The sequence below is a fragment of the Ictalurus punctatus genome, chromosome 13 (assembly GCF_001660625.3).
Source record: "Ictalurus punctatus breed USDA103 chromosome 13, Coco_2.0, whole genome shotgun sequence".
Lineage (NCBI taxonomy): Eukaryota > Metazoa > Chordata > Actinopteri > Siluriformes > Ictaluridae > Ictalurus > Ictalurus punctatus.
In genome coordinates, this window is record NC_030428.2 from 27850001 (window position 1) to 27876514 (window position 26514).

The 26514-nt window shown below is 41.4% G+C and overlaps 2 protein-coding genes across 4 annotated transcripts in view; both read left to right on the plus strand.

Annotated features, from left to right (window-relative positions):
- The window catches only part of hpdl (4-hydroxyphenylpyruvate dioxygenase-like), a 4050-nt gene extending 1429 nt beyond the window's left edge, over positions 1 to 2621 (plus strand). The window contains exons 2-5 of the mRNA XM_017482949.3: positions 853 to 1019; positions 1173 to 1324; positions 1423 to 1544; positions 2151 to 2621. Coding sequence (XP_017338438.1) covers positions 853 to 1019; positions 1173 to 1324; positions 1423 to 1544; positions 2151 to 2343 — 634 coding nt within the window. The 3' untranslated portion in view covers positions 2344 to 2621. The remainder of the gene's footprint in view (positions 1 to 852; positions 1020 to 1172; positions 1325 to 1422; positions 1545 to 2150) is intronic.
- Positions 2622 to 15008: 12387 nt separating this feature from the next.
- The window catches only part of fam53b (family with sequence similarity 53 member B), a 28067-nt gene continuing 16561 nt past the window's right edge, over positions 15009 to 26514 (plus strand). Inside the window, exons 1-2 of one of the 3 annotated variants that reach the window (XM_053685116.1) lie at positions 15009 to 15276; positions 16106 to 16265. The gene's annotated coding sequence lies outside the window, so the exon portion shown is untranslated. Of the gene's footprint in view, positions 15277 to 16105; positions 16266 to 18254; positions 18376 to 26514 lie in introns of all 3 variants that reach the window. The other 2 variants (XM_017482969.2, XM_017482968.2) reach the window with 2 other exon arrangements.

Genomic DNA, 26514 nt, shown 5'->3' on the forward strand with positions numbered 1-26514 from the left:
CAATATGGGTGCAAAAGTCCCACATGGCTCCCTACATAGGGTTCCCGCATAGGGTTCCCGCATAGGGTTCCTACATGGGGATCCTTCATAGGGTTCCCGCATATTGTTCCTACATGGGGATCCTTCATAGGGTTCCCACATAGGGTTCCTATATGGGGATCCTTCATAGGGTTCCCACATAGAGTTCCTTCTTGTTATATCATTAATGTAATCCCTATCCTCTATACGAACACTACATAACGTTTTAGAGGAAAAAAGAACCCCTAGTCAAATCTAGAACTCTTCATGGCTCTTCGTTCAGTGTAGAACCTTATAATACACTGTTTCCACGCTACAGAGGGTTCTATGTAGAACCTCTTTAGGACACTAACACCGCTTTTCTATCAAAAGAACCTCCCAAGAACCCTTTTTTCTTTATGTGAGTGTAGTATGTTTCTGGGAGGAAAGCAGAGAACCCGGTTGAAACCCAAACAGACAGGAACCTGAGCTCAGGATCAAACCCAGGACTGTCGTGTTGCACGACCCAAACAACATACAGTCCCTTTACAGTGCTTGGAGTACCCTACAGTACCGTTTCCCTAATATAGACATGGTTCCAAGTAGAACCCCTTTAGGAATCGAACACACCTTTAGTACCAAAAGTAACCCTTTTTTCCCTTTCTTTCTTTGTAAGAGTGTAGAGCATGCATCCTAATCTCCCATCCGCACCCTGTCCCTATACACCCCGATACTACATAGTGTACTGTATACAGTAATGCTTTCTATACTCTAGATTTCCAACAGGGGGCGCTTTGAGATTACTCTTTCCATTTAGGGGACTGTTTTAATTGCTCTGTTTGCGTTTCCGAGCAGAAACGAGGACGTAGATGAAGGCTACATGTTGGATCGGGACGGAATCGGTCTGCGTCTGACCGCCATGGAGTACTGGAAATGCAGCGAGACGGGAATCGAGCTCCCATTTAAAGACGGAAAGGATCCAGACTGCAAGTTCGTCATTGCCGAATCTCTGCCTGAGCAGGGTACGACATCAGGGTTTATCAGAACTGATCATGTGACCTGTTTTTTTTTTTTTTTAATTATTATTATTATTATTATTATTATTCTCCACACCTGCATGGAATAACTTCATCGTTATTTTATTTGTGTTTTGTATTTGTGTTTGTGTGAGCCAGGCAGGAATCAGGTGGACACGTTTCTGGAGCAGCACAGAGGTCCGGGAATCCAGCACATCGGCCTGTTCACGCAGGACATCCTGTCCACGGCGGACGCCATGGCCAACGCCGGTGTTCAGTTCTTCTCTCCTCCTGCAGCCTACTACACCGAGGTTCTCCTAGAACTCCAGTTCATCAAGTCCACTATGCAGTTAACGTGACCTGCAAAGACACTGCTGCATCTAATACACCATGGTTTTGTCTCCATCAGGTGGGAAGGCAGCAGGAGATCGAGGAGGCGGGGCTTGATCCGAACGCGCTGATGCAGCACGGCATCCTGTTAGACACAGACCTGCGGGTGAACGGCGAGGATCCGACCTCATGCAGTAAGAGGTATGGACAGCGGCACGTCTCACCTGGCGTGTTATACTCCTATATACTAATATGTATATGTATTCACAATGATATATATATCTATATATATATATATTCACAGTAAAACCAGGTGTTAAAATGTGCGCGGTGCTGTAGTTCCCCCACGGAGCACAGGACCCAAACACGAGGGTGCCAATACTTTCATCCTTGTGAATAGAAAGACATTTGGGATTTGTTTTTACTAGAATAACGTTTTAAAAAATAAGTAAAGTTGAGCTAAATAGTAACAAGAAGACATTACAGTGAGTAAAAATAAATTTTAAAAGTGATCTTTATTACAACTTTGCCTAATATGCCCAATAAACTTCTCCATAACGTATTCATAATTCCATGAAACCTTTTTCCTCTCTTAGAAATCGGAGACTTTCCTAAGTCTTTATACGTGAAAGCTTGTCTTATTTTTAAACTCTTCTCACTGCTTCCCCTGCATCGATGAGAGGGCTGTATGTAAACGATACGCATTTGGAGCTCCCCGATTGGCCGGATACGAGTATGGTGAGGTGGGCGGGGCCTCGTTTTCTTGATTTCGCTTTGTTATTTAATCCAGAATGAATTGCCCAACAGGTACCTGCTGCAGGTGTTCACCAAGCCCATCTTCTCCGAGGACACGTTCTTCCTGGAGCTGATCGAGCGCCGTGGAGCCACCGGGTTCGGAGAGGGGAACATCCGAGCTTTATGGAGATCCGTACAGTCTTACATGGAGAAGGACAGTCAGGAGCACTCGAATATTAAAAGCAAGCAGACAGGACAGCACTGACGTCTGACCCAGTGAACACACCATCAGATTAATTAAATATGTTAATTTATGCGGAATTTACGCACTCTGTATTTAACACTCCTGTAAATATGAGCCGTGTGGTTTTGTTTAAAACGCTTTGTTTTTGTAAGACTAATGTATGTTTCATTTTTTAGAAGTAAAAGTGAAAAGCTGCCCCGAGGATAACGGACGATTACTGAACTCCTGTAGGGGGGAAGAACAATGGGTCTACGTGTTATCACTGTATATGATCTAATCGATAAAATCAGTGTACGAAAGATTGCGTAAACCTTCTTGTACCGCAGCGCTGCTGAATTCTGGATCCTGATTGGTCAGAAGGTGTAGATTAGTTTTCTATAACAGCGTTATAGTTTTTATAGTTACAGCTCATTCACATGGGGGACGTTCTATATATATATATATATATATATATATATATATATATATATATATATATATATATATATATACACACACACACACACACACACACACACACACACACACACACTGCCTTCCACTTAATTTGGCACCCTCGGTAAATATGAGCAAAGAAGGCTGTGAAAATTGTCTATCAAACAATTCCAAACACAATACAGGTTTATCAAAATATATATCTTTGTTAAATGTAGGTGTGCAACAGCTCTGAGTCTTCTCCTATAACGCTGATGAGGTTGGAGAATACATGGCGAGGGATCTGAGAGCGTTCCTCCATACAGAACCTCTCCAGATCCTTCACATTTCAGGTCCACGCTGGGGGACTCTCCTCTTCAGTTCACCCCACAGGTGTTCTATGGGGTTCAGGTCAGGGGACTGGGATGGTCATGGCAGGATCTTGATGTTGTGGTCAGTAAACCATTTCTGTGTTGATGTTGATGATGTTTTGGATCATCGTCCTGCTGGAAGATCCGACCACGGCCCATTTGAATCTTTCTGTCAGAGGCAGTCAGGTTTTCATTTAATATCTGTTGATATTTGATGGAGTCCATGATGCCGTGTATCCTAACAAAATGTCCAGGTCCTCTGGTAGAAAAACAGCCCAAAACATTAAAGATCCTCCTCCATATTTAACCGTGGGCATGAGGTACTTTTCCATACGGCTACCTCTCTGTGTACCAAAACCACCTCTGTGTTTATTACCAAAAAGCTCTATTCTGGTTTCACCTGACCGTAGAACCCGGTCCCATTTGAAGTTCCAGTAGTGTCTGCACACTGAAGACGCTCGAGTTTGTGTTTGGATGAGAGTAGAGGCTTATTTCTTGAAACCCTTCCAAACAGCTTGTGGTGATGTCGGTGACTTCAGATTGTAGTTCTGGAGACTTTCTGACCCCAAGACACGACTAACTCCTGCAGTTCTCCAGCTGTGATCCTTGGAGATGTTTTATCCACTCGAACCGTCCTCTTCACAGTGCGTTGAGACGATACAGACACACGTCCAGTTCCAGGTCGATTCATGACATTTCCAGTGGACTGGAACTTCTTCATTATTGCCTGATGGTGTAAATGGGCGTTTTCAATGCTTGTGCTATTTTCTTATAGCCACGCCCCATTGTGTGAAGCTCAACAACCTTTTCCCGCACATCACAACTATATTCCTCGCTCTTACCCACTGTTATGAATGACTAAGGGAATTTGGCGTATGTGTTACCTCATATTTATACCCCTGTGAAACAGGAAGTCATGATTGAACGATTTCCTGTTCCTAGTCACCTAGATGTACTAAAAGAAAAGAAGTAAAATATCAATGGGAACATACTTCAACTATATTTTTCTCTTATGAATTCATAGCGGTGCCGATAAATGTTGCACACCTATATTAAACATTTTTTTGTGTATAAACCCGTGTTGTGTTTGCAATTGTTTGATATCCGTGAGAGCAGAATATTTTCCATCATGCTGTTACCTCGTCCAGAATCAAACACACCCCGCACCATTTTTCAAGATTTCCGGAAGCACGTCGACCAAAAACAATCTCCTATAAATGACTCCGCTCTCAGCGTTCGCTTAAAAGAGTCGACTGATTCAATTCATTCGCTGGATGATGATTAAAAACCTTCTTTTCTTGACTTGACCTCCTCCACTGCTTATATCTTTCCACTAGATGGAGGTGTGTAACTCATTAAGTCTCTCTAATGAGCGTTTCCTGTCTCGCTGCTGCTCGAGTCTTCGTTTCCCGAGCAGAACGAAACCAGGCTTGACCATGAAACCTGACTGGAACCTTCCAAAGGTTCTCTAAACCTCATATCGTTAACTGTACAGTACACACAGAGTACACACTACAGCTACACAACTGATTATAAATCACTCTGACGTGCTAAACTACATTATCACTCGATCGTGTACCGCAACAGTGTGATTCTTCTTCATTTGTTTGTTTTGCATACGACAACGTTACGACGTTACATTTCTAAAACAGTCGACATCATTAAAATCAAAGATAAGAATCATGGGGGTTTTTGTTGTTGCGAAATCGTAATTATACCGTACAGGAAAAAAAGGCTTCAGCGTTAATGATGTAAAAAAAAAAAAAAAAAAAAAAAGTTTTATCGACAGGATTAGTGACGATGTTTTTACGGATTAACACGCGATAGAAATGTCAATGTAAACGCGCCCCCTCTCTAACGCTCTTCATCATTTGACCTTTGAACTCTTTTAGCGCTGGGTGTTTATACAGTAGCTATGATTCCCCTCGTCCTGCCGTAAAAGTATTCTTCCTATTGCTGTATTTCACAGCATCTCCGTTTACGTTTTAATTAGCCTACGTTATCGCTGTTGCAATAAGCCCAAAGTCCTTCCAAAGCGTTTTGTCACACTTAGCTATCCAGAGAGAAAGCTAGCTCTTGCTGAATCCGCTCAAAGGACACACTCACGCTACAAGCTCGCTAGCTAGCCAGCCCGAAGAGACTCAAGACATCGTTTCCATATCAAGATGGATCAAGCAGAGAAACTCTGAAACTGAAACAAAAATATCCTAAGCTTGTTTGTCAGAGATATTTCTGAGAACTCATTGAGAGCACTGACCTCTGTGTGCGAGTGTGTGGTTTGGGCTTAGCGTGGATCGTGGCTGTACAACAGCACAATAAAGCCACACGTTTATAAAAGTTTGTTTCCATATCACTTTCCGTAACCACTACAACATTATCGTAGTAAAATTTCCATTGTTAAATATGTATAAAGCATCTACTGTACATAAGGGTTGAACATGAACATGACACACGTCTCTTTTTAGCAGTTTAATAAAAAAAATAAATAAATAATGCTTTTAACGATATACTCTATTGTCACAAAGCAGGCCTTTCTTTTATTCTTGACTTTCTCGCGTCCTCGTACCTCACCTTGACGTCGTTCTCAATAAAACTTACTGGCTGAGGGTATTTTCTGTCTTTCTAAGCTTGTAGTTTGAACTCACTTTCACAATAATATCAAAAGTTAAAACACAGTGAAGTCGCTCCGTCGGTCGGGCCTACTTGCTTGTCGGCCAGCAGCTGGGGAAACTACAGAGAGCTTTTAAACCACAATTTTATTATTTATTTCATATTATTTATTTCATTAACAGCATTTTATATAATTCAGGTCATACTAATTCGGGTCTTTTACTAAAAACACACTAAAATGACAGGGCTGTTACAAAAATATCACTCCCGGTACTATATAATTACTATATAATTAAGAGAACCACATCGATCTTTCTGGCCTTGGCGCAAAAGTGCTATGTTAACGGAAATTCAGTGGGAACGCCATCCTCGCTGTGAAGCATGGTGCTGGCAGCGTCAGGTAACACTTATCCTTGGCCTTTTGGGTGTTTCTTTGACTAATCCCCTCTTTACCCGGTCACTGACTTTTATTGGACTTTTATTGCCTCCTTTAGACAGAGTTGCAGATGTGCTCTATAGTTTGAATTTTATTTTTTTAATAATAAATTGTACGTCACGATGCAATCGCAAGTTTCATGGGTTTTATTTTCATTTGTAAATAACTTCGCCATCCATACGGCTTTCCTCTCGCTTCAATATTATGGACCGTTTTTGTGCATATTCGCCGCATAAAAATCCAAATAAAGTCCGTCTTCAGTTCCAGGTTGTAACGTGATAAAAAGTGGGAAAGTGAAGCGGGGTGAATAACAGCCCCTGTAGCTAACATTCTGAGGTAAATCCTCAATAAACGTTAAAAGTCTCGGTGAAGTTTGTGTTGGCTTGAGTCAGTGACGGAGTCAGTTTCATTGATATTGACTTTACAATGTTAAAACATTCAAACGGCAACACTACGACCTTCGCTACAACGTAATACTACAACGTTTCAGTGTTATTAACTTCAAAATGGTAAAACATTCCAGTTTAAAACATTTCGTTTTTTAGTAGTTGGTTGCCATGGTGTTGCTGGTGTTCCCGACGACTGCGTGGGTGTTGCTAAGTTGGTTGTTATGGTATCTCAGGTGGTTGCTAGGGTGTTGTTAGGGTGTTGCTATGGAACTCTAGAGTGTTGCTATGCTATCCCAGGAAGTTGCTAGTTTGTAGCTAAGCGGTTCCTATGGTATCTCAGGTGGTTGCTAGGGTGGTTGTTAAGGTGTTTCTATGGAACTCTAGTGTGTTGTTATGCTATCCCAGGCAGTTGCTAGTTTGTTGCTATGCGGTTCCTATGGTATCTCAGGTGGTTGCTAGCAGGTTAAGTGATTGCTATCGTATTCCGGAGGGTTACTGGGGTATTAGAAGGCAGACTAATGAAGTTTTAATGACCTTTCTGTATTTTTTAATTAACACATGATTCAAATCACGAGAAGGAAACATTCCGTGTATCATTATGTATCTTATGGGGAAAAACCAATCCGTAAATCCAATCTGTCCCAAAAGCACAAGCACATGTATTCCTGTATACTTCCGTGTCAAACTAACATTATCTGCTACTGGAACATATTTAGGACAATATGAGTCTGATGGTATGATATATAACGTGCTAACAGGCCACCGAGGAGCTGATTGGCTCTGACGATCAGATTTAGTTCCAGATGTGCGTTCTCTTGGCGTGCACAGACGGGAGTGTTTTGTGTTTTAGGTGGAGCTTGCCGAGGCAAACAGCTGTGATTACAGCATCTGTATACTGATACAGCTACGATACACGCCTGGCTAACGAGGCTGGCCCCGAGTCGATTAGACCTCATTACAGGGTGAGACAGATCACATGATAGTCTCAGCGTGCTGAACGACCAGACAGCACGCTATCCCAAACGCCCTTATCCCACCGACAGCCGCCTGCCAGACATATGATGTCACTTCCTCAATTATTTGCGGGCGAGAAAACAACAAATAAGCTAGATTAGAGTATGCCTCTGTTCGAGTAAAAACAAAAACACAAACTACAGCTGATTACGTCCTTTAAACTCAAAAACAAAAATTAAAAGTTCAATTTAATTAACTAACCACATACTGGATCACACGACGCAACCCTGAGGCTTTATTTTCATCTTAATTGATTCATGTACTACTTAGCATATTAAATTTAATTGATCACTCTCTCTTTTTTTTTTTTTAAACTTCAATAGTTTTTAGTTTAATCTTCAGATTTTAACTTAACACTTTACAGTACTTTGGTCATGTTTATAAAAGGGCTATATGAATAAATTTGACTTGACTTTAACACTTCAGCAACATTAGCTAAGCTAGCGAGACGTCTCCCGAGGTCACATCAGCTAAGCTAACTAGTAAGCTAGTTGGCATGAGTGCAGTAGTGTGTTTAGGTAGCTTAGCGTAATAAAGGCTTAATAGTTTAGCAACGTTACGTCGCATTTTTCCCCCCCAGTTACCTAGCAACAGTGTTCTCGTTTCACGTGTTCGATTCCATATATTCGATTAAATTCAGTTCAATTCAAAGTTAAGCCCGGTTCACACACTTGTTCTATCAAAAGTAAAGCACGCACGCGCTTTTGCGAAATGTAACGTACTTCTTTAAAGCTAAATCCTTAAACTTCTCCCTTTAAACAATATATTCTTTTTAAATAAGTTATGTATATTTGAATTATATCAAAGTCACAGCAATAGCATTCACATACTTATAGGAAGATCCAGCTTATTTTATTTTTTTAATCTCTTTTTTTTTCCGGGGGGGTGGGGGGGGGGGGTGAGTATAAGGCAACAATTGTTGAATATGAATAGTCTTTTTTTTTTTTTTTTTTTTGGTGTCCAATATGATAATACAACAATGCAGTGATGGGGCACTTGACTATTTTAATAAGAGGATTATCATTGACATATTTGCAGGGAAGAGACGAAGAGACAAACAATGCTATTTAGTGTAGAAAGCAACACTTAAAGAATTAAATGGATCATTTATGAATATATGCTTGCGTTTCAGTGTCGTAAAAAAAAAACAAGCCACAACATAAGAAATGAGTCATGAAGTTCTCATCAGTATTGAACTAGAATATGGCCTGACTTGAGGCTTTAGCTCCATTGACCACACACACACACACACACACGTATACATGTATATATATATATATAGTATTTAGTGGGTAGTTTTGAATCTGGTGCTTATATATGTGTGTAGGCAGAATAATTTATTAGCAGTGAGCATTTCATTTATATGTCACTTATGCACTCTCACTAAAATGGCGGACGCTAGTATAGAGGTTTCAAGTTTGCATGTTGAACGGCATTTCCTTGCTACAACAACTCCATCTTATCGACATTTCTGTAGTCGCTGTGGCGTTTATCATAAAACTCTCAGCGTTCAGACATAAGGCGTGTTAAACGCACCATGTAACGCACTGAAAAAACTTGTTCACTAGTGGTCAATGCTAAGTCTAATCATAACGTGATTTTAGCTTCTTTTACTGCCGATTTAACAACACGTCCAAGGTAAATGTTGATATTACTGATGATTTGTCTCTTTTTTACCGACATTTCACCTTCACACTGTCTATACTGTATAAGACATAACAGCTACATGATTATTTACATAATATAGCCATGGTAGTTTAGCAGCATTAGCTAAGCTAGCTAGCAGCCTGAACATGGCAGTGCTTGAATGCTAACGTGATGGCTACAAGGCTAGCTAATATTAAGCTAACTATTAAATTGTGTAATTAAAAAGAGTAGCCAAGCTAACCTTAAGTGAGCTACTTTGTTGTGTAAATTAATACCGACTGCCAAAGTTTACTAGCAGGCTAACTGATGTTGAGGAAAGTACGATATCGGCAACAACCGAGTTAAGTGAAAACACTCAAATTTTTACGTATTTTCACACACAAAATTCTATTTTTTTTCTTTCAGTCAAACGATTAAAAATAGAAATTGTTTTTCCTCGACATGAAACCTTATTTCTTGGACTAATATCCAGCTAATTGAAGCATGCGAAGAGCATCTCATAACTGAGACGAAGAGAAAAAAGGAATTTTATGTAACATTCTTGACTAAATTATTTCAAATCGTATCCAGATATTTCAGATGATTTTCTTTTTAAATGATATTAAATTGCGTGTCATATAAATGTAGAGTTTTTCTAAATGTTACAATTATTTCAAAAAAATAAATAAATAAAAAATAAAATGGATTCTTCACGTTTAGGAACGCTTTTAAAAAAATTTGTTGTTGTTGTTGTTTTTTTAAAAATAAAAACACGCTTCCGGTGTGATTGTTATTAGTTGTGATGTCATTCGGGTCTAAAATATTTAAGGTTGACCAAAATGATAGAAAATATCATTTCATTTATTTATTTATTTATTTATCAGAATATAGCAGTATTCGTTGCATGATGGAGCTGATTTCAGATGTAAAAAATTTAATTTCCATTAAAAATGCCAAGGCTTTCAGTGACATCCAGCGCAAATACACACCGATCAGCCATAACATTAAAACCACTGACAGGTGAAGTGAAGAACATTGATTATCTCATTACGATGGCACCTGTCGAGGGGGTGGGGTGGGGGGTATATTTATTAGGCAGAAAGTGAACAGTCAGTTCTCGAAGTCGATGTGCTGGAAGTAGGAAAGATGGGAAAGCGTACGGATCTGAGTGACTTTGATAAGAGCTAAATTGTGATGGCGAGAGGACTGTCTCCAAAATGGCAGGCCTTGTGGGGTGTTCCTGTTATGCAGTGGTTAGTACCGACCAAAAGTGCTCCAAGGAAGGACAAATGGTGACTCTGCGACAGGGTCGTGAGCGTCCAAGGCTCACTGATGATATGTGTGTGGAGCGAAGGATGACCCTTCTGATCTGATCCCACAGAGGAGCTACTGTAGCACAAATTGGATCTCAAGCCTATTGAGCAACTCTGGGAAGTGCTAGACAAACAAGTCCAACAATTTACAGGACTTAAAGGATCTGCTGCTAACGTCTTGGTCCCAGATACCACAGCACCCCTTCAGAGGTCTTGTGGAGTCCATGCTTCAACGGTTCAGACCTGTTTTGATGGTACAAAGTTGACCTGCACGATATTAGGCAGGTGGTTTTAATGTTATGGCTGATCGGTGTATTTATTTAGAAACAGAAATCAGAATGGTGATGGAGTGATTTGGAGGTGGACGCAGTGCAGGAGAAGAGTTCGAATTAACTTTAGAGTTTAGAATCTAAAGTGACGGATCATTGCTAAGCACATAGTGCACACGGATTACTGCCTCACAGCAGATGTTTCAGTCAGATTAACACACAGTAAGCAGGGCTGGGTCACCCCCCCCACACACACATACAGAGCAGGAGTCTTTACACTTCCAAGGCTGTATCGGTGTGTCATCAGACCTTTGTTTATAGTTACTACTCAAACTGACCTTGATTGCAATCTGATTATTGCTCAGTAAGCAAACGTTCACTGACAGTCTGACCTACTTAACACACACTGCATGGAAACTTACACATTTAACCACGCCTCAGGTGCAAAAAACAACAACAAAACAACACGATAACCGTGTTAACCACGTTCTTCAGCAGAAAAGAAAGACGAAAGCACAATAAACGTGATTTCATTCTCAAATCTGAAAATATCGATTATCAATCATGTGACATAATCGATCATGACTGGTTTACGTTAACGCGCTCATTCGAATGCGTTATCGTTTCTATAGTAACAGCTCATTCGTAGGGATTTGTACGGTGGACGTTCCGCATAATCTACGACGAATGATAAACAAAATAAAATGTATCGGTTTTTTAACAATTAAAATGTTTGTATGACGAAGAATAAGGAGAAATGTGTTTATTTAGCACGTATGGAAGGAGTCTCCAGTGTTGCTAAATGACATTTAAACGTCACCATGTTGCGCTGATATCATTTCGATAGACGGAAATATTAGCATGTCGTTCAGTAATAAATGAAAAATTTTAATTGTTGGCAAACTGCTCACATCAGTTCACGTTATCACACCAGCCTGTTGTTTGATTGTTTTCCTATAACACCATCACTGAAGTGTTTTATTTCTGATAAAGTACTAAGATTGATCATATATTAACTATGAAGCATAATTATGGGAGTATCATAACGTACACTAATCAGATAATAGTGACATTGTAATACAACCAAACTGTAGTCACTTTCAGTAACATATAATTGATTTTCTGGCACTATTTAGAAAGATTAGCACGTTTAAGCATAATGCATAATAATTGTGTTAACTGCAAACTTTGACACACTCTTTTACAAGAAAATCCACACTTTGTAATGAATACTTTGTAATTCACCAACACATATGAGGGAAATGTTGGTATTGCTGGAATTAATTGCTATATTTAACTAGTAAGCTAAAACGTTATCTTCAGTCATTAGCTAGCATGAACATAGCATCTGTATTTTCCACTTGCCAAGCAGCAGCATTCTCATGACTATATTCAATTGTTCACGTTGCTAGCAATGTCAGTGCTCACTAATTATAATGTAATTGTAGTGATAGAGTCTTTTCCTACTGATTTAACAACACATCTGAGGTAAATGTTGATATTTCTGATGATTTTGTCGCATTTCTGATGCCAATACACCTTTACATTGTATAAAAGACACAACAGCTACATGATAGCTAGGTAAATTATAAAGTTGTAGTCATTAGCTAGCATAAACATGACTTAAACATGAACCTATTGGGTGACCTGCTATTTTCATTTGTTTACCATGCTAACAGTTCATGCTAACTGGAATTATAATGTAATTATAGTTATAAAGAGTCTTTTCCTACTGATTTAACAACACATCTGAGGTAAATGTTGATATTTCTGATGATTTCGTCTCATTTCTACTGCCAATACACCTTTACTTTGTATAAAAGACACAACAGCTACATGATAGTTGGGAAAATTTTTTAGTCTTTGTCATTAGCTAACATAAACATGACTTAAACATGAACCTATTGGGTGTGCTGCTATTTTCATTTGTTTACCGTGCTAACAGTTGATGCTAACTGGAATTATAATGTAATTATAGTTATATAGAGTCTTTTCCTACTGATTTAACAACACATCTGAGGTAAATGTTGATATTTCTGATGATTTCGTCTCATTTCTACTGCCAATACACCTTTACACTGTATAATAAAAACATAACAGCTACATGATACCTAGCTAAATGATCACTTGGTGTACGTATTTACCAGCTGCATAGCAACCAAAACAAGACTGACCACAAGTTTTGTTTGATCACAGTTGCACACACTATGTAGGTTACTGCTAAAGGCTCTTACAGCCAAAAGAGGAACTCTGTGTGACTATTAAACATGTCATTTGTATTACACAATTTTCCCAGGATTCACACTTCCTCTTGCACTTTTCGTGCTGCTAAATTCCATCTAATGCTTCATGTGTCACAGAAAACCTGATAGGTGTGACCATAGCACTAACACCCACAAATAAGCTCTGTTGTTCTCGCCCGAACATGAACCGGAGGTCTGTGCCCTCCAGGAACACCTTAAACCGATGGCTTACACGATATGTGACATTTACACCGAGGGGATCGGTTGACGTGATGCGGATTGGGTAACTGAAAAAACCACATTCCTCTTTTTGGTTTCTCGTGTTAGTTGAGAAAGCCATGGAAATCATATTACTCAATTTAATGCTTAAAGTCTTGTTTAATTGGATTATAATGTATGAGAAGTAGTATACAGTCGCAATCAAAACTATTCAACCCCCATTTACAAATCAGGTTTATTGTCAAAATTTACAGACTTTCACCTGTTTGCAATGAATATATATATATATATATATATATATATATATATATATATATATATATATATATAAAAGCAACTGAAATAGTTCAACACAACAAATGTGTGAAGTGGTTTCCGCAAATTCAACTGAAAATGCGACTAATGCAAATAATCAATGGCAGGGTGGTGTAATGAAGCGGAAGTACTGTTACCAGCTTAAAGTTGATTATTTTCCTATAACAGCACACCCCTAAGTGTTTAATTCCTGTTATACAAGAGCAGTCCGCCAAAGATGACACTTTTTACTTATTAAGGTACGACATCATACTTTAAAAAATCTTTTTTTTATAGTTACATGTAATGTTGTGGAAGGTCACAGAAGCTAGTTATCACTAGTATAAACAGTTATAAACAGTCTTTCCCTCACCAGTCTTTCGTTTTTCTCTCGCTTAACATCAATAAGACGAAAAAATACCCCAGTTAGTCACGTTACTGAGAAACGGCGAAGCGAAAACTCCTGTGTCTTGAAGATGTCGGAATACAGCTTTACGTCAGACTGTTACAAAGCGCTGACACTGGAGACTCCTTCCTAAACGGTTAATGAACATGTCACGGAAAACTTCACCATATCAACGGGTAAATGTTTTTTTCTTTCTTTTTAAAATCTGTTTATTATTAGGCTTAAATCCTGTGGAGTGTTCACTGTACAGTACACGTAGCTATGTATGTACACACAAAAAAACCCAAAGTATATAAAGAAATAAACCAATAAATTAGTAAACACATCTTCTGTTTGTATACTGGTTTACTTCTTGGTGTTAGCTAGTCATTGTCTTAATAATAATAATAATAATAATAAAAAAAAGTACTTCACAAAAATACATACCGTATGTGCAGTCAAGTTATTTATAACCTCTTTATTACACACTATTACATTATATAATTATACATTATATAGTTTAATATATTTATATTCATTTGACGGTTTGAAAGAAACATAGGAACAACGAAACTGAATTCAAAAATAACCGCCGTTATTTTTCAAATACTTCTCGCACGCGCTTTCTTAATATGCTTAACGGTCGCCATGGCACGCGCTTGGCTCGTCAATTCTCAAATCTCATACATTTAAAATAAAACAATATTTTATCACGTGTATGTTTTTTTATATACATAATTTATAAACAAAAAGTATTTAAAAAATCTATTAGCTGAAAAAAAAAACCCGGCTCAAAGAAACACACGAACTGCGTCATCGCTTCTCCAACCTCATTTGTGTTAGAGTTTCTTTCCCGGTGAGACTGTACCACTAGGACAGGGTTGTGTGTCTGTTCTGTGCGATTATTTTTTTCCAAGTACGTATTACAACTCGAATATTTATATACAAAACGTATGACACTGGAAGTTTAGTCGATGATATTGTCTTGTATTATCACATTGTGTTGGATTTATTTAGAAATCGGACTTCTTGATTAAAAAGCACACCCCCGCTCGGAGATGCGAATGGTTGATCCGAGTCTCTACTCCGCACATTAGAGCTATGACTCCAGTGTGTGTGTGAATGTTTAGTAGGAAACATGCAGCAGTAAACTAACATAGCAGCGTACGTGTGAGTGAGTGAGTGTGTGAGTGAGTGAGTGAGTGTGTGTGTGTGTGTGTGTGTTTGTGTGTGTGTGTATGTGTGGAATTTTTTTTTCTCTTTTTAACCTTTTAGCACAATATGTAGTAAACAAACAAACAAACAAACACCAGGTTGAGTTTTTGGATGTTGTGCGACCATTCGGTCAGCTTGGAAAGATGTTTGCTTTTGGTGAGTAACTTTATATATATATATTTATCTATCTGTCACTGTCTTAAAATGCCACATTAAAGTTCTTGTTTAATAAGCTCTGAACCAGCGTGAAGTTCTGAAGTTCTAATCTAAAACATAACGCGTCACGTCAGCCCCTGGGTGCCGTGATAAACTTTTACTTTTGTCGTCACTATGTTCACGAGTCGTCCAAACCGGTCCACGTTCATATGTAAGTGCACTATGTAGGGCGCACGTGAAGCCACTAAAACCCTGTTTATGTACACTAGGTAGCGCGCGTGTGTAGGGTGCGAGCGGTGATTTGGACTTCGGCAGTACGCTAACCTGGACTAGCGTGTAGCCATTGTTTGCCAAGGCATGTTTTGAACCTGTGCGTACAGTACAGTATACATTTCTGTATGTGGTTTATTTAAAAACGATAGGAGCTGTAATGTTGGATTTCATCATTATTAAAGAAGCGTAAATGTTGACGTTTTATTACGTTTAAAGCTTGTTAAATTTACAAAGAGAGAAAGTGTATCACTGTATAAATATATAACTTGTATAATATAAATATCGACCTGATGTTTATCCAGTTTGTGATTTCGATAACACAATTATCTAAGTGCAAGTTTTCTTGTTAAAGTGCGTGATTTGATCTTTTTATATTTATTTGGATACATGCATGCACTGTTTTAATCTCTGAAAAGTGTTCAATCTGGGGATTTTAAATAAGTAAGTGGCTTTATATCTCAGTCCCTGATGAACGTTGAGAGCAGAGTAGTGAATTAAAGTCAGACATCATCTTTGATACCGTCTTAAAGCAGATTAGTGTTTGTTTAACCCACAGAGAGGTGAGAGAAGCCTGGATCTTTTCGTAGGGGGCAGCAGGAACCACGCACGCCGGGGCTGATGAGCAGGCCGTGCACGCATGGCAACGCCGCACCGCCTTGTCTTGTCGGAGCGGGATCTCCAACCACGCGTGCAAATTAACATCAATTACCCGACCGGTTAGGCTCCGTGATCCAGATTCTGATCTGTAGTATAAACACTACATCGTCACGACACTGATTACACCTCGGTTTACTTTTAGGGACTCTCTGTGTCGCACTGTTCAGGGAAAACAATCAACGACAGGGTGGTCACTCTGACCGTCTCGAAGCGGTTTATTACGCGTATACGACGGTAGAATTTCCGCTGACGTGCAGTGTTTCGTACAGAATAAATCTTTAACTTATTAAAGAACACCCCGTCGTACATTTTTTATCCGTTTATAGCTACGTCGCGGAAACGCGTTCGTTCCTGTTCTCACGGCCACTACAAACGGCCGATCGGAAGTCAATGATGCCGATAAAACCTCACAGCTTGTTCGCAAGTTACAGCTTTACCTCTATGACTGACACTGGAGACTCCTTCCATATATAAATATTACATAGACGCCTCCTTACAGACAGCCGTCACCGTATCGGCGATTTTTCTGTACTAATAATTGCTTTACAGCAGAGCGTACGCCGTATCGGTCCCGTACAGATGAGCTGTTACTATGGAAACGATAACGTATTACGTCGTTTTAGAAATGAATCCGCACCGTTTCCGAACCAATCAGAGTCCGGAGTTCAACAGAGATTTAATGATTACGGGATTGTAACGATTAAGGAACGTCCCATCGTGTCATGTTAATAATTCTTGGTTTAATCCGTACAGTTTTTATTGCGTAAAACCGTAGCTTATTTAGTAGCTAGCTAACGTGCTTATTAGTTGAACTAGCCTGAGGATGTAGCCGTATGCCTAGATAACGTAATCAAATAATTAAACAACGCGTAAAGTTGGACGCTACATTGAACTTTTTCGTTGCGTCATAACGTACGCTTTGCATCGCAAGACAAATAAAAGATTTTTTTTTTTAAAACGTCAACGAACGAGGAATATTCAAACGAATTCTGTGCATCGTTTTTAAAATGGCCGACGTTTCGTACGAGCGCTAGCCAGTCACGGTGTCTAGTCTACTCCGTGTGACTGTCTGGTGTACTCCAGACTGTCTGGTGATTTAATTTTAGCATGTTTACGCGATGTCTTGATCTCCCGTGTTGTTTTCGACGGAGCTGGGCTGTGATTTATACGCCGGGATATCTCACGAACAATAGGAACGATATTTTCAGTGCTCTATGCGCCAGGGTAAACGTTTATATGCTTTAGATGTTAAAAAGGTATCGAAATATTTTCACTACCGTTTTTGCTCCAGTGCACAAAGGACTCGTCGATTATTGCTAACGTTTACGTGACTTTAACGCGGCTAAGCGCAAAGACGGCGCAATCGAGTCGTCTCTCACTAATTAACCAACACACCCTAATGTGCTAGCTCGCTAAATTGTAACAGTGTAGCAACATGTCTTGGTCCTTGGTACCTAGTTGCCTAGCAACCGTAATAAGGTCGTAGTAACATGTCGTACGTTTAACTTTCCCTACTCTGTGTTTTAATACGTTAGAGCGAGATATTCTCACCGTTATTTAAAAACGTAACTCGCGATGCTAGGAGTAAACTACGGTGCGACGGTAGTCACTACGAGTCGTATTAATTCAACAACGCAACCGACGTGAACGTCGATATTCCGGACGGTTCCGACTTCCCCGTTGTGATCTTCCCCATCTTCACTCGTCGTGATGACTTTATATTTATACGGTTATATATATATATATAGTTCAGCATTGGAGTGTGTGTGTGTGTGTGTATATGTGTATATACATTTACGCTTATGGTAACGTCCCTGACGTAGGTTTGACTTTCTGATGGCTCACAGAAGCAGCGTCTGGGATGTGCAGATTAAAGCGCCGAGACAGGAGCGAGTTATCAGACGTTCACACGTGGCCGAGCGCGCCCTTATTAAGTTTCCGATATTCTGTGGAGGCCTTTGTACTCCGGAGGCTCTGCGTGCTAGTGCTCATGACTCTGGTGTTATACAGCCACCGCTTTGCCATTAACTGGGTCATTCTGTTTCCAGCAGGCGACCCCACCTAGCCTGGAAGTTCCCCTCACAGTGTTTATTACCGGAGCTCCACGGACACATCTGCGACACTTAGAAGTCGAGCTAAAAAAAAAATCATCGTCTAACGGGATGAAATGTGCGTGAGGATTGCTGGGTCAGGCGAGTTGTGTGTGTGAAAGCAGATGTGTGTGTGTGAGAGTAGAGTTTCAGTCGAATAATGACTTATATAAATACACACCCAAGGTTTGCACTAGAGTGTATTTTGACAGCTTAATGAGCTCCTATATGAATATTTGTGCGTGTCCTCGTCAGATAACCGTCTGTAAGTCTGTGGTACGTGTGAGCTGTTGGTGGTGTCACTCTGCTAGTACCCTACGCCTCGGTGTGTAGATGCACTCCTGGTTGGAGCTGATGGTGTAGTTATACCACACTTCCTGTAGTGAAGGTTCCTCAGGTTCATGCTTGTTTTAAAGTCAGAGTTCGCTGGCTAGCAGTACAGCTCTTGACTAGAACAAGGGGTACGCGCCGATCCCGCCTTCAGGACCAGAAAAGACCCACCACTACAAAAATGTGCGTAACCTGTCAGACCACAGGCTCCACCCACGGTGCCACTGTAACCAATCCGATCACAGCCTCCACCCATGGTGACACTGTAACCAATCTGATCACAGGCTCCGGTGCCACTGTAACCAATCAGATCACAGGCTCCACCCACAGTGCCAGTGTAACCAATCAGATCACAGGCTCCGGTGCCACTGTAACCAATCAGATCGCAGGCTCCACCCACAGTGATGCTGTAACCAATCAGATCACAGGCTCCGGTGCCACTGTAACCAATCAGATCACAGGCTCCACCCACAGTGATGCTGTAACCAATCAAATCACAGGCTCTGATTGGCCACTGTAACCAATCAGATCACAGGCTCCAGTGCCACTGTAACCAATCAGATCACAGGCTCCGGTGCCACTGTAACAAATCAGATCATAGGCTCCACCCACAGTGCCAGTGTAACCAATCAGATCACAGGCTCCGGTGCCACTGTAACCAATCAGATCGCAGGCTCCACCCACAGTGATGCTGTAACCAATCAGATCACAGGCTCCGGTGCCACTGTAACCAATCAGATCGCAGGCTCCACCCACAGTGATGCTGTAACCAATCAGATCACAGGCTCTGACTGGCCACTGTAACCAATCAGATCACAGTTTTCAACCCCAATGCAAATGTAATGAATGCTATTTTATTGGTTGTAATTGACGTATAAAAGATCACTCGTGATAAACATCCTGAAGATGAATAATTAGGGAGAAAAGACTACAATACGCTCTCTCTAGTTCTTTCTCTCTTTTTCTTTCACTCTCGTCCTGGTCTCTCTCTTGTTCTTCGGTTTCCCCCATCTCTCACGTTCACTCGGTCTCTTTTTCCTTTTTCTGTTTTTGTCAGTCTTGTTCTCAGTCATCTCTCTCTTTCGTTCTTCATCCTCCGTCTCTTTTGTTCCTCTTGTTCTTCCCCCTGTCTTTCTCTCACGCTTTTCTCTCGCTCTTTGAAGTACTTTTTTTCTCTGAAGAAAAACGTCTCTCTCTCTCGCTCTCTGTCTCTCTCAGGGCTTTTGTGTGTATGCTAAACACATGGGGCAGCTGTGTGTGTGTGTGTGTGTGTGTGTGTGTGTTTTCTGAAAGCAGTGTGTTTGGTGTTCCTTTGCCCCCGAGTCCTGTGTGAGCTGACAGGTTGGCACTCGCACCCGTGACCGTGTTCACCCTGGTGTTCATATGACCGTTATACAACACCAGCGTCCAAATGTACACGCTTTTATTAACCGTATCGCGGTACCGATATCACATCCTGACCTTCATCGCGGTACCGATATCACATCCTGACCTTCGTCACGGTACCGATATCACATCCTGACCTTCATCGCGGTACCGATATCACATCCTGACCTTCATCACGGTACCGATATCACATCCTGACCTTCATCACGGTACCGATATCACATCCTGACCTTCGTCACGGTACCGATATCACATCCTGACCTTCGTCACGGTACCGATATCACATCCTGACCTTCGTCGCGGTACCGATATCACATCCTGACCTTCGTCGCGGTACCGATATCACATCCTGACCTTCATCACGGTACCGATATCACATCCTGACCTTCGTCGCGGTACCGATATCGCATCCTGACCTTCATCACGGTACCGATATCGCATCCTGACCTTCGTCGCGGTACCGATATCGCATCCTGACCTTCATCACGGTACCGATATCACATCCTGACCTTCATCACGGTACCGATATCACATCCTGACCTTCATCGCGGTACCGATATCGCATCCTGACCTTCATCACGGTACCGATATCACATCCTGACCTTCGTCGCGGTACCGATATCGCATCCTGACCTTCGTCGCGGTACCGATATCGCATCCTGACCTTCGTCGCGGTACCGACATCGCATCCTGACCTTCGTCGCGGTACCGATATCACATCCTGACCTTCATCACGGTACCGATATCGCATCCTGACCTTCGTCGCGGTACCGATATCACATCCTGACCTTCATCACGGTACCGATATCACATCCTGACCTTCATCACGGTACCGATATCACATCCTGACCTTCGTCGCGGTACCGATATCACATCCTGACCTTCGTCACGGTACCGATATCACATCCTGACCTTCATCGCGGTACCGATATCACATCCTGACCTTCGTCGCGTTACCGATATCGCATCCTGACCTTCGTCGCGGTACCGATATCGCATCCTGACCTTCGTCGCGGTACCGATATCGCATCCTGACCTTCGTCGCGGTACTGATATCACATCCTGACCTTCGTCGCGGTACCGATATCACATCCTGACCTTCATCACGGTACCGATATCACATCCTGACCTTCATCACGGTACCGATATCACATCCTGACCTTCGTGGCGGTACCGATATTGTTGCCGCGCTGCTTTACCTGTGACTGTGACAAAGCGCTGACCCTGGAGACGTCCTGTGTGAAAGTTAGGGAATCTCCTCACAGAGAAGGTTAGGGGTTGGACGCGGTGGTGTGAAAGGGGTTGTGGTGGGAAAACATGATGACGCAGCGAGTGTGTTGCAGTTTGTCCAGTAGTTTCGACTGATGGCTTTTTTTTGAGAAACTGAAAGTATGTGTGAGGAAAGAAACCCCGGACTCATCCCCTGCTCTGAAGGAGTTCAGTAAAGGAGGAGTTTCTGCTTTCCTGAGCTCACTGTGGATGGTGATTTAGGACCAGGGCAGCTGAGATGGTGTTCAGCAGCTGCAGGCTCGAGCCGTAAGCAGGACGTTTCTTTCTGAGGGTCGAGTCCACCTGCAGCTCTGCTCGGAGATGAACACCACAAAATGGCTCTTTACTCACAAAATGGCTGTTTCTGCTAAAGTGGGACTCGTTATGGGTTTGTGACGGCCATTACCCGAAAACCCTGGAGTTTACACCTTCATTCACTCACCAGAGAGAGAGAGAGACAGACAGACAGATAAAAGACAGACAGGTAAAAGGTCATGCCATCATCAGTTCTAATTCTGATTCGTGAGTCTCCTGATTTTTACCTCATTTTTACCATTTATTCCTCCGCACTTATCTGAACCCTGTTCCTACAGCAGCCTCCTGTTCCTCTGAACACAGTATACTCCATCCTCCCTGTTCGTCATCATGTTCCTCAGCATGTTCCTCAGCATGTTCCTCAGCATGTTCCTCATCATGTTCCTCATCATGTTCTTCATCATGTTCCTCATCATGTTCCTCATCATGTTCCTCACCATGTTCCTCAGCATGTTCCTCGTCATGTTCCTCATCATGTTCATCATGTTCCTCATCATGTTCATCATGTTCCTCGTTATGTTCCTCGTCATGTTCATCATGTTCCTCATCATGTTCATCATGTTCCTCGTTATGTTCCTCATCATGTTCATCATGTTCATCATGTTCCTCGTCATCTTCGTCATGTTCATCATGTTCCTCGTCATGTTCATCATGTTCCTCATCATGTTCATCATGTTCCTCATCATGTTCATCATGTTCATCATGTTCCTCGTCATGTTCCTCGTCCTGCTCGTCTTTACCACAGCTTCAGTGTCTGTAGGACTGGAATGAGAAACAGCCTTTAGCATGTGAACACAGAGTGTGTGTGTGTGTGTGTGTGTGTGTGTGTGTGTGTGAACAGCTTTCAGGAACTGAAACATGCGAGTACTGTGTATGTGTGTGTGTGTGTGTGTGTGTGAACAGATCTAAGGAACTGAAACATACGAGTAGTGTGTGAGTGTGTGAGTGTGTACTCGTAAAAAAAAGAGGCGGAGCTTCATTTCCCCCTACAGCGTTAAATTCCTGTTTATAGTAGCGAGCCGGGTGCGTGAGTGCTGCAGTTGTGTGATATAATCACCGTGGTAACTGGGATGTTGCAATACATCATGCTGATTAAAGGTGTTTATTGCTGAGGTTATTATCTATACGACTGCAATCTTTTTATTACGACCTGAACCCATGTATCATACTACTGCTCCAACGTGGCACGGAAACCTTTAGGTATTCCTCAGGTCTTTAAGTGTTTTTTCCTACGTATTTTGGAAAATTAGCAAGACAGTGGTCCGAGATTGCTGGCCGGATGGATGCAAAGGTAACCGACCGGACGAAAAGCTGGCAGAGTAAACGAAAGCAGGCCGAGCAAAGGAAAGCTAACCGGGCGAATGAAGAGCTAACCGGGCGAATGAAGAGCTAACCGAGCGAATGAAGAGCTAGCCGAGCGAATGGAAAGCTATCCGAGCGAATGAAGAGCTATCCGAGCGAATGAAGAGCTAACCGAGCGAATGAAGAGCTAACCGAGCGAATGAAGAGCTAGCCGAGCGAATGAAGTGCTAGCCGAGCGAATGGAAAGCCAGCCGAGCGAATGAAGAGCTAGCCGAGCGAATGGAAAGCTAACCGAGCGAATGAAGAGCTAACCGAGCGAATGGAAAGCCAGCCGAGCGAATGAAGAGCTATCCGAGCGAGTGGAAAGCTAGCCGAGCGAATGAAGAGCTATCCGAGCGAATGGAAAGCTATCCGAGCGAATGAAGAGCTAACCGAGCGAATGAAGAGCTAACCGAGCGAATGAAGAGCTAAGCGAGCGAATGAAGAGCTAACCGAGCGAATGAAGAGCTATCCGAGCGAATGGAAAGCTATCCGAGCGAATGAAGAGCTAACCGAGCGAATGAAGAGCTAACCGAGCGAATGGAGAGCTAACCGAGCGAGTGGAAAGCTAGCCGAGCGAGTGGAAAGCTAGCCGAGCGAATGGAAAGCTAACCGAGCGAATGAAGAGCTAGCCGAGCGAGTGGAAAGCTAGCCGAGCGAAAGGAAAGCTAACCGAGCGAATGAAGAGCTAACCGAGCGAGTGGAAAGCTAGCCGAGCGAGTGGAAAGCTAGCCGAGCGAAAGGAAAGCTAACCGAGCGAATGAAGAGCTAGCCGAGCGAATGAAGAGCTAGCCGAGCGAGTGGAAAGCTAACCGAGCGAATGAAGAGCTAGCCGAGCGAATGAAGAGCTAACCGAGCGAATGAGCTAGCCGAGCGAAAGGAAAGCTAACCGAGCGAATGGAGAGCTAACCGAGCGAATGGAAAGCCAGCCGAGTGGACGAAAAGTAACCGAGCGAAAAGCTAGCAGAGTTAAACAGCAGGCCGACTGAAGGAAAAGCTAGCCTAGCAAGCTGAAGCTGCGCAAGCGAGCGAAGGCTGCTCTAGAGCGCCAAAGCCATGCTAGCATAAGCAAAAGCTGGTATAAAAAAAGCGAGATCCGATCAAACAAAACGAAAGCTGACCTCGGGGTCCGCTTAACCTAGCTGGGTGAAGAAGAGCAAGTGACTGCGAGCTGATCAAGTGAACAAAAGCAGACCTAGCTACAGAACGCCGCGAGAGCTGACTGAGTGAAAGAAAGCTGCGAGAGCCGACTAGGTGAAGGACGCTGACTTACCAACAAAAAGGAAAGCTAGGAAATGAAACGAGAGCAAGCGTAGCTGCTGTGTTAACTGGGCCGCGTTTAGTTTACTTTAGTTTAGCGGCTGTCATTCAAGCTGCTCATTAGAATACTAGGCCACGCCCACTAGGACAGCTCTTAGATCGGTCAGCTCAGCGAAAGATTTCATGCTGTTTACAGTAACGAATGGAGCAGTAAACGAGTACAAAATAAAAAAGGTTTACCGTAAGAATGGGATTTTTAGGGATTTTTAGAGTGCTGTGTGTGTGTGTGTGTGTGTGTGTGTGTGTGTGTGTGTGTGCGCTTCAGGGAGTTTCCTAAAAGTTTGATTAATAAATGTCATGCTGCTTGAAGTCAGGTGTACAGGTAAAGGGAAAAGGTTAAGGTCAGCGTTGTAGTGTGTCCCATGACTAATCGTGTTAGCGTGCAAGAAGATAAGTGTGTGTGTGTGTGTGTGTGTGTGTGTGTGTGTGTGTGAACACGCAGTACAGCTGCTCTGGGTCAGATAAGCCGTGTAAACCTTCGTCCTCATCCTCACTGCTCTGTCTGTCTTTCCCTTTCTCTTGCGTTTGGAAGTTTTCATTTCGCGTAAAGAGGACGAGGGTCGTGACTTTATCCTTCCAAAAATAACGCGCTCGAAAGGACCGAGGCGGCGTTAGAGGAAGCGTGCGGCTCAGAAGGCCACCTGCGCGGCTGTGAGTCACTTCTCCCTCATGCTTAACGGCGTCTTACTTCTGTTTCCTTTCAGCTCGTATGGGGTTTTAAAAAAAAATCAGAGTAACACGAAAGCGTAAACATTTACAGTAGCTTTCATCCCGAAACCAGAAGCGCTCCAGACTCAGGTAGGATCACGTTACGATCTAGTTTCGGATGTTTGGTTTTTAACACGGTAGCTATGAACCCATCAGAGCCCGAGCGATACAAATAAGATGGAAATGTTCAAATGATAATTGCGCAATATCGCATGAGGAAACCAGCGTCCCTCCTTCCTTTACATCTCCGTCTGGCGAGCCTTCAGATCGTAAACCCAACTCTTCGTGAAAAAGGAATCGTCCACCACGTCCGCCGATAACGGAGACGGTTTCATAACCGTAACCGTAGTAACCCTTAACGTAAATAGGACACACACGGTGAAGCGACCAATCAGATCGGTGGAACGGAAATGGCTGCTGTTTGATAATAAAAGAAGTACAGTTTTACAGAAACGCAAATTATATACATTTTATATTCAGCATTAAGTGATTCATTATTCTAAAGTTTAATAAAAGTATCATTTAGTAAAACAATAAACTATTTGAAAAATGTTTTAAAATAGTAGAAGTTTAAAAGAGGAAAAAAAAAGAGAAAAATCCATATCCTCCCACGCCCAAAAAGAACCAAGAAGGTATTAAAAATACTTTTAAAATATTATATATAAAAAAAGATGCTATTTAGACCCTTTCAGAAATATTTAAAAAAATATTTTTAGAAGTAAAAAAAAAACACCTTTAAAAATGTGTATATATAAGAGATATGAGATATAAATAAATCACTAACTTTAACTTTAAAAAAAAACATTAAAACAACTACTTTTTAAAAGTTAAAAAAAAAAAAAAAAATTAAAAAAAAAAAAACTTTTTAAAAATTGTTTGAAATAATTCTAAAACAAATTTTAAGGTAACGTTAATTAGAAATGCTTACTATTAAATAACACTTAAATAAATACCTTAAATAATTCTACTAACATTTCCTTTTATTTATATATATATATATATATATATATATATATATATATATATATATATATATATATATATATATATATATTCCAAATAAGTAACCCTACAATAAAAAAAATTCTATAACTTATTTGCTATTAATTATTACTTTTTAAAATAATACTAGTTTTAATTAATGAAATGCATTATTTAAAAAAAAAAAGCACTGCTTCTTTTCTAATGTACTTTTTGTTGACATGGTGGTGTGTATATACTTTATACCTGTGTAATTTTGTCGTATTTAAACAAGAAAGGAAGGGGGAAGATGAAAGCATTTTTATCCGAGGCTTCGTGGCGCTTTCTATCTCCCCAGTCTGCACATCTGTACACATCAGCCTCAACGTTTGTATACTGTTAGAGAAATGCTAGCTACGTTCTGACGATACTGTTCTGCGACGCGCGACGTTTATCTTAGCGAACACAGAGTGCTGCGTTAAAACCGTTGATCGATAGATAGATTAAAAGTGCGTGGTGATAGTGCTGCGTAACGCCTCAATCTAACGCTTATTTCGAGGGGGAAATTATTTTAATTCATGCATTTATT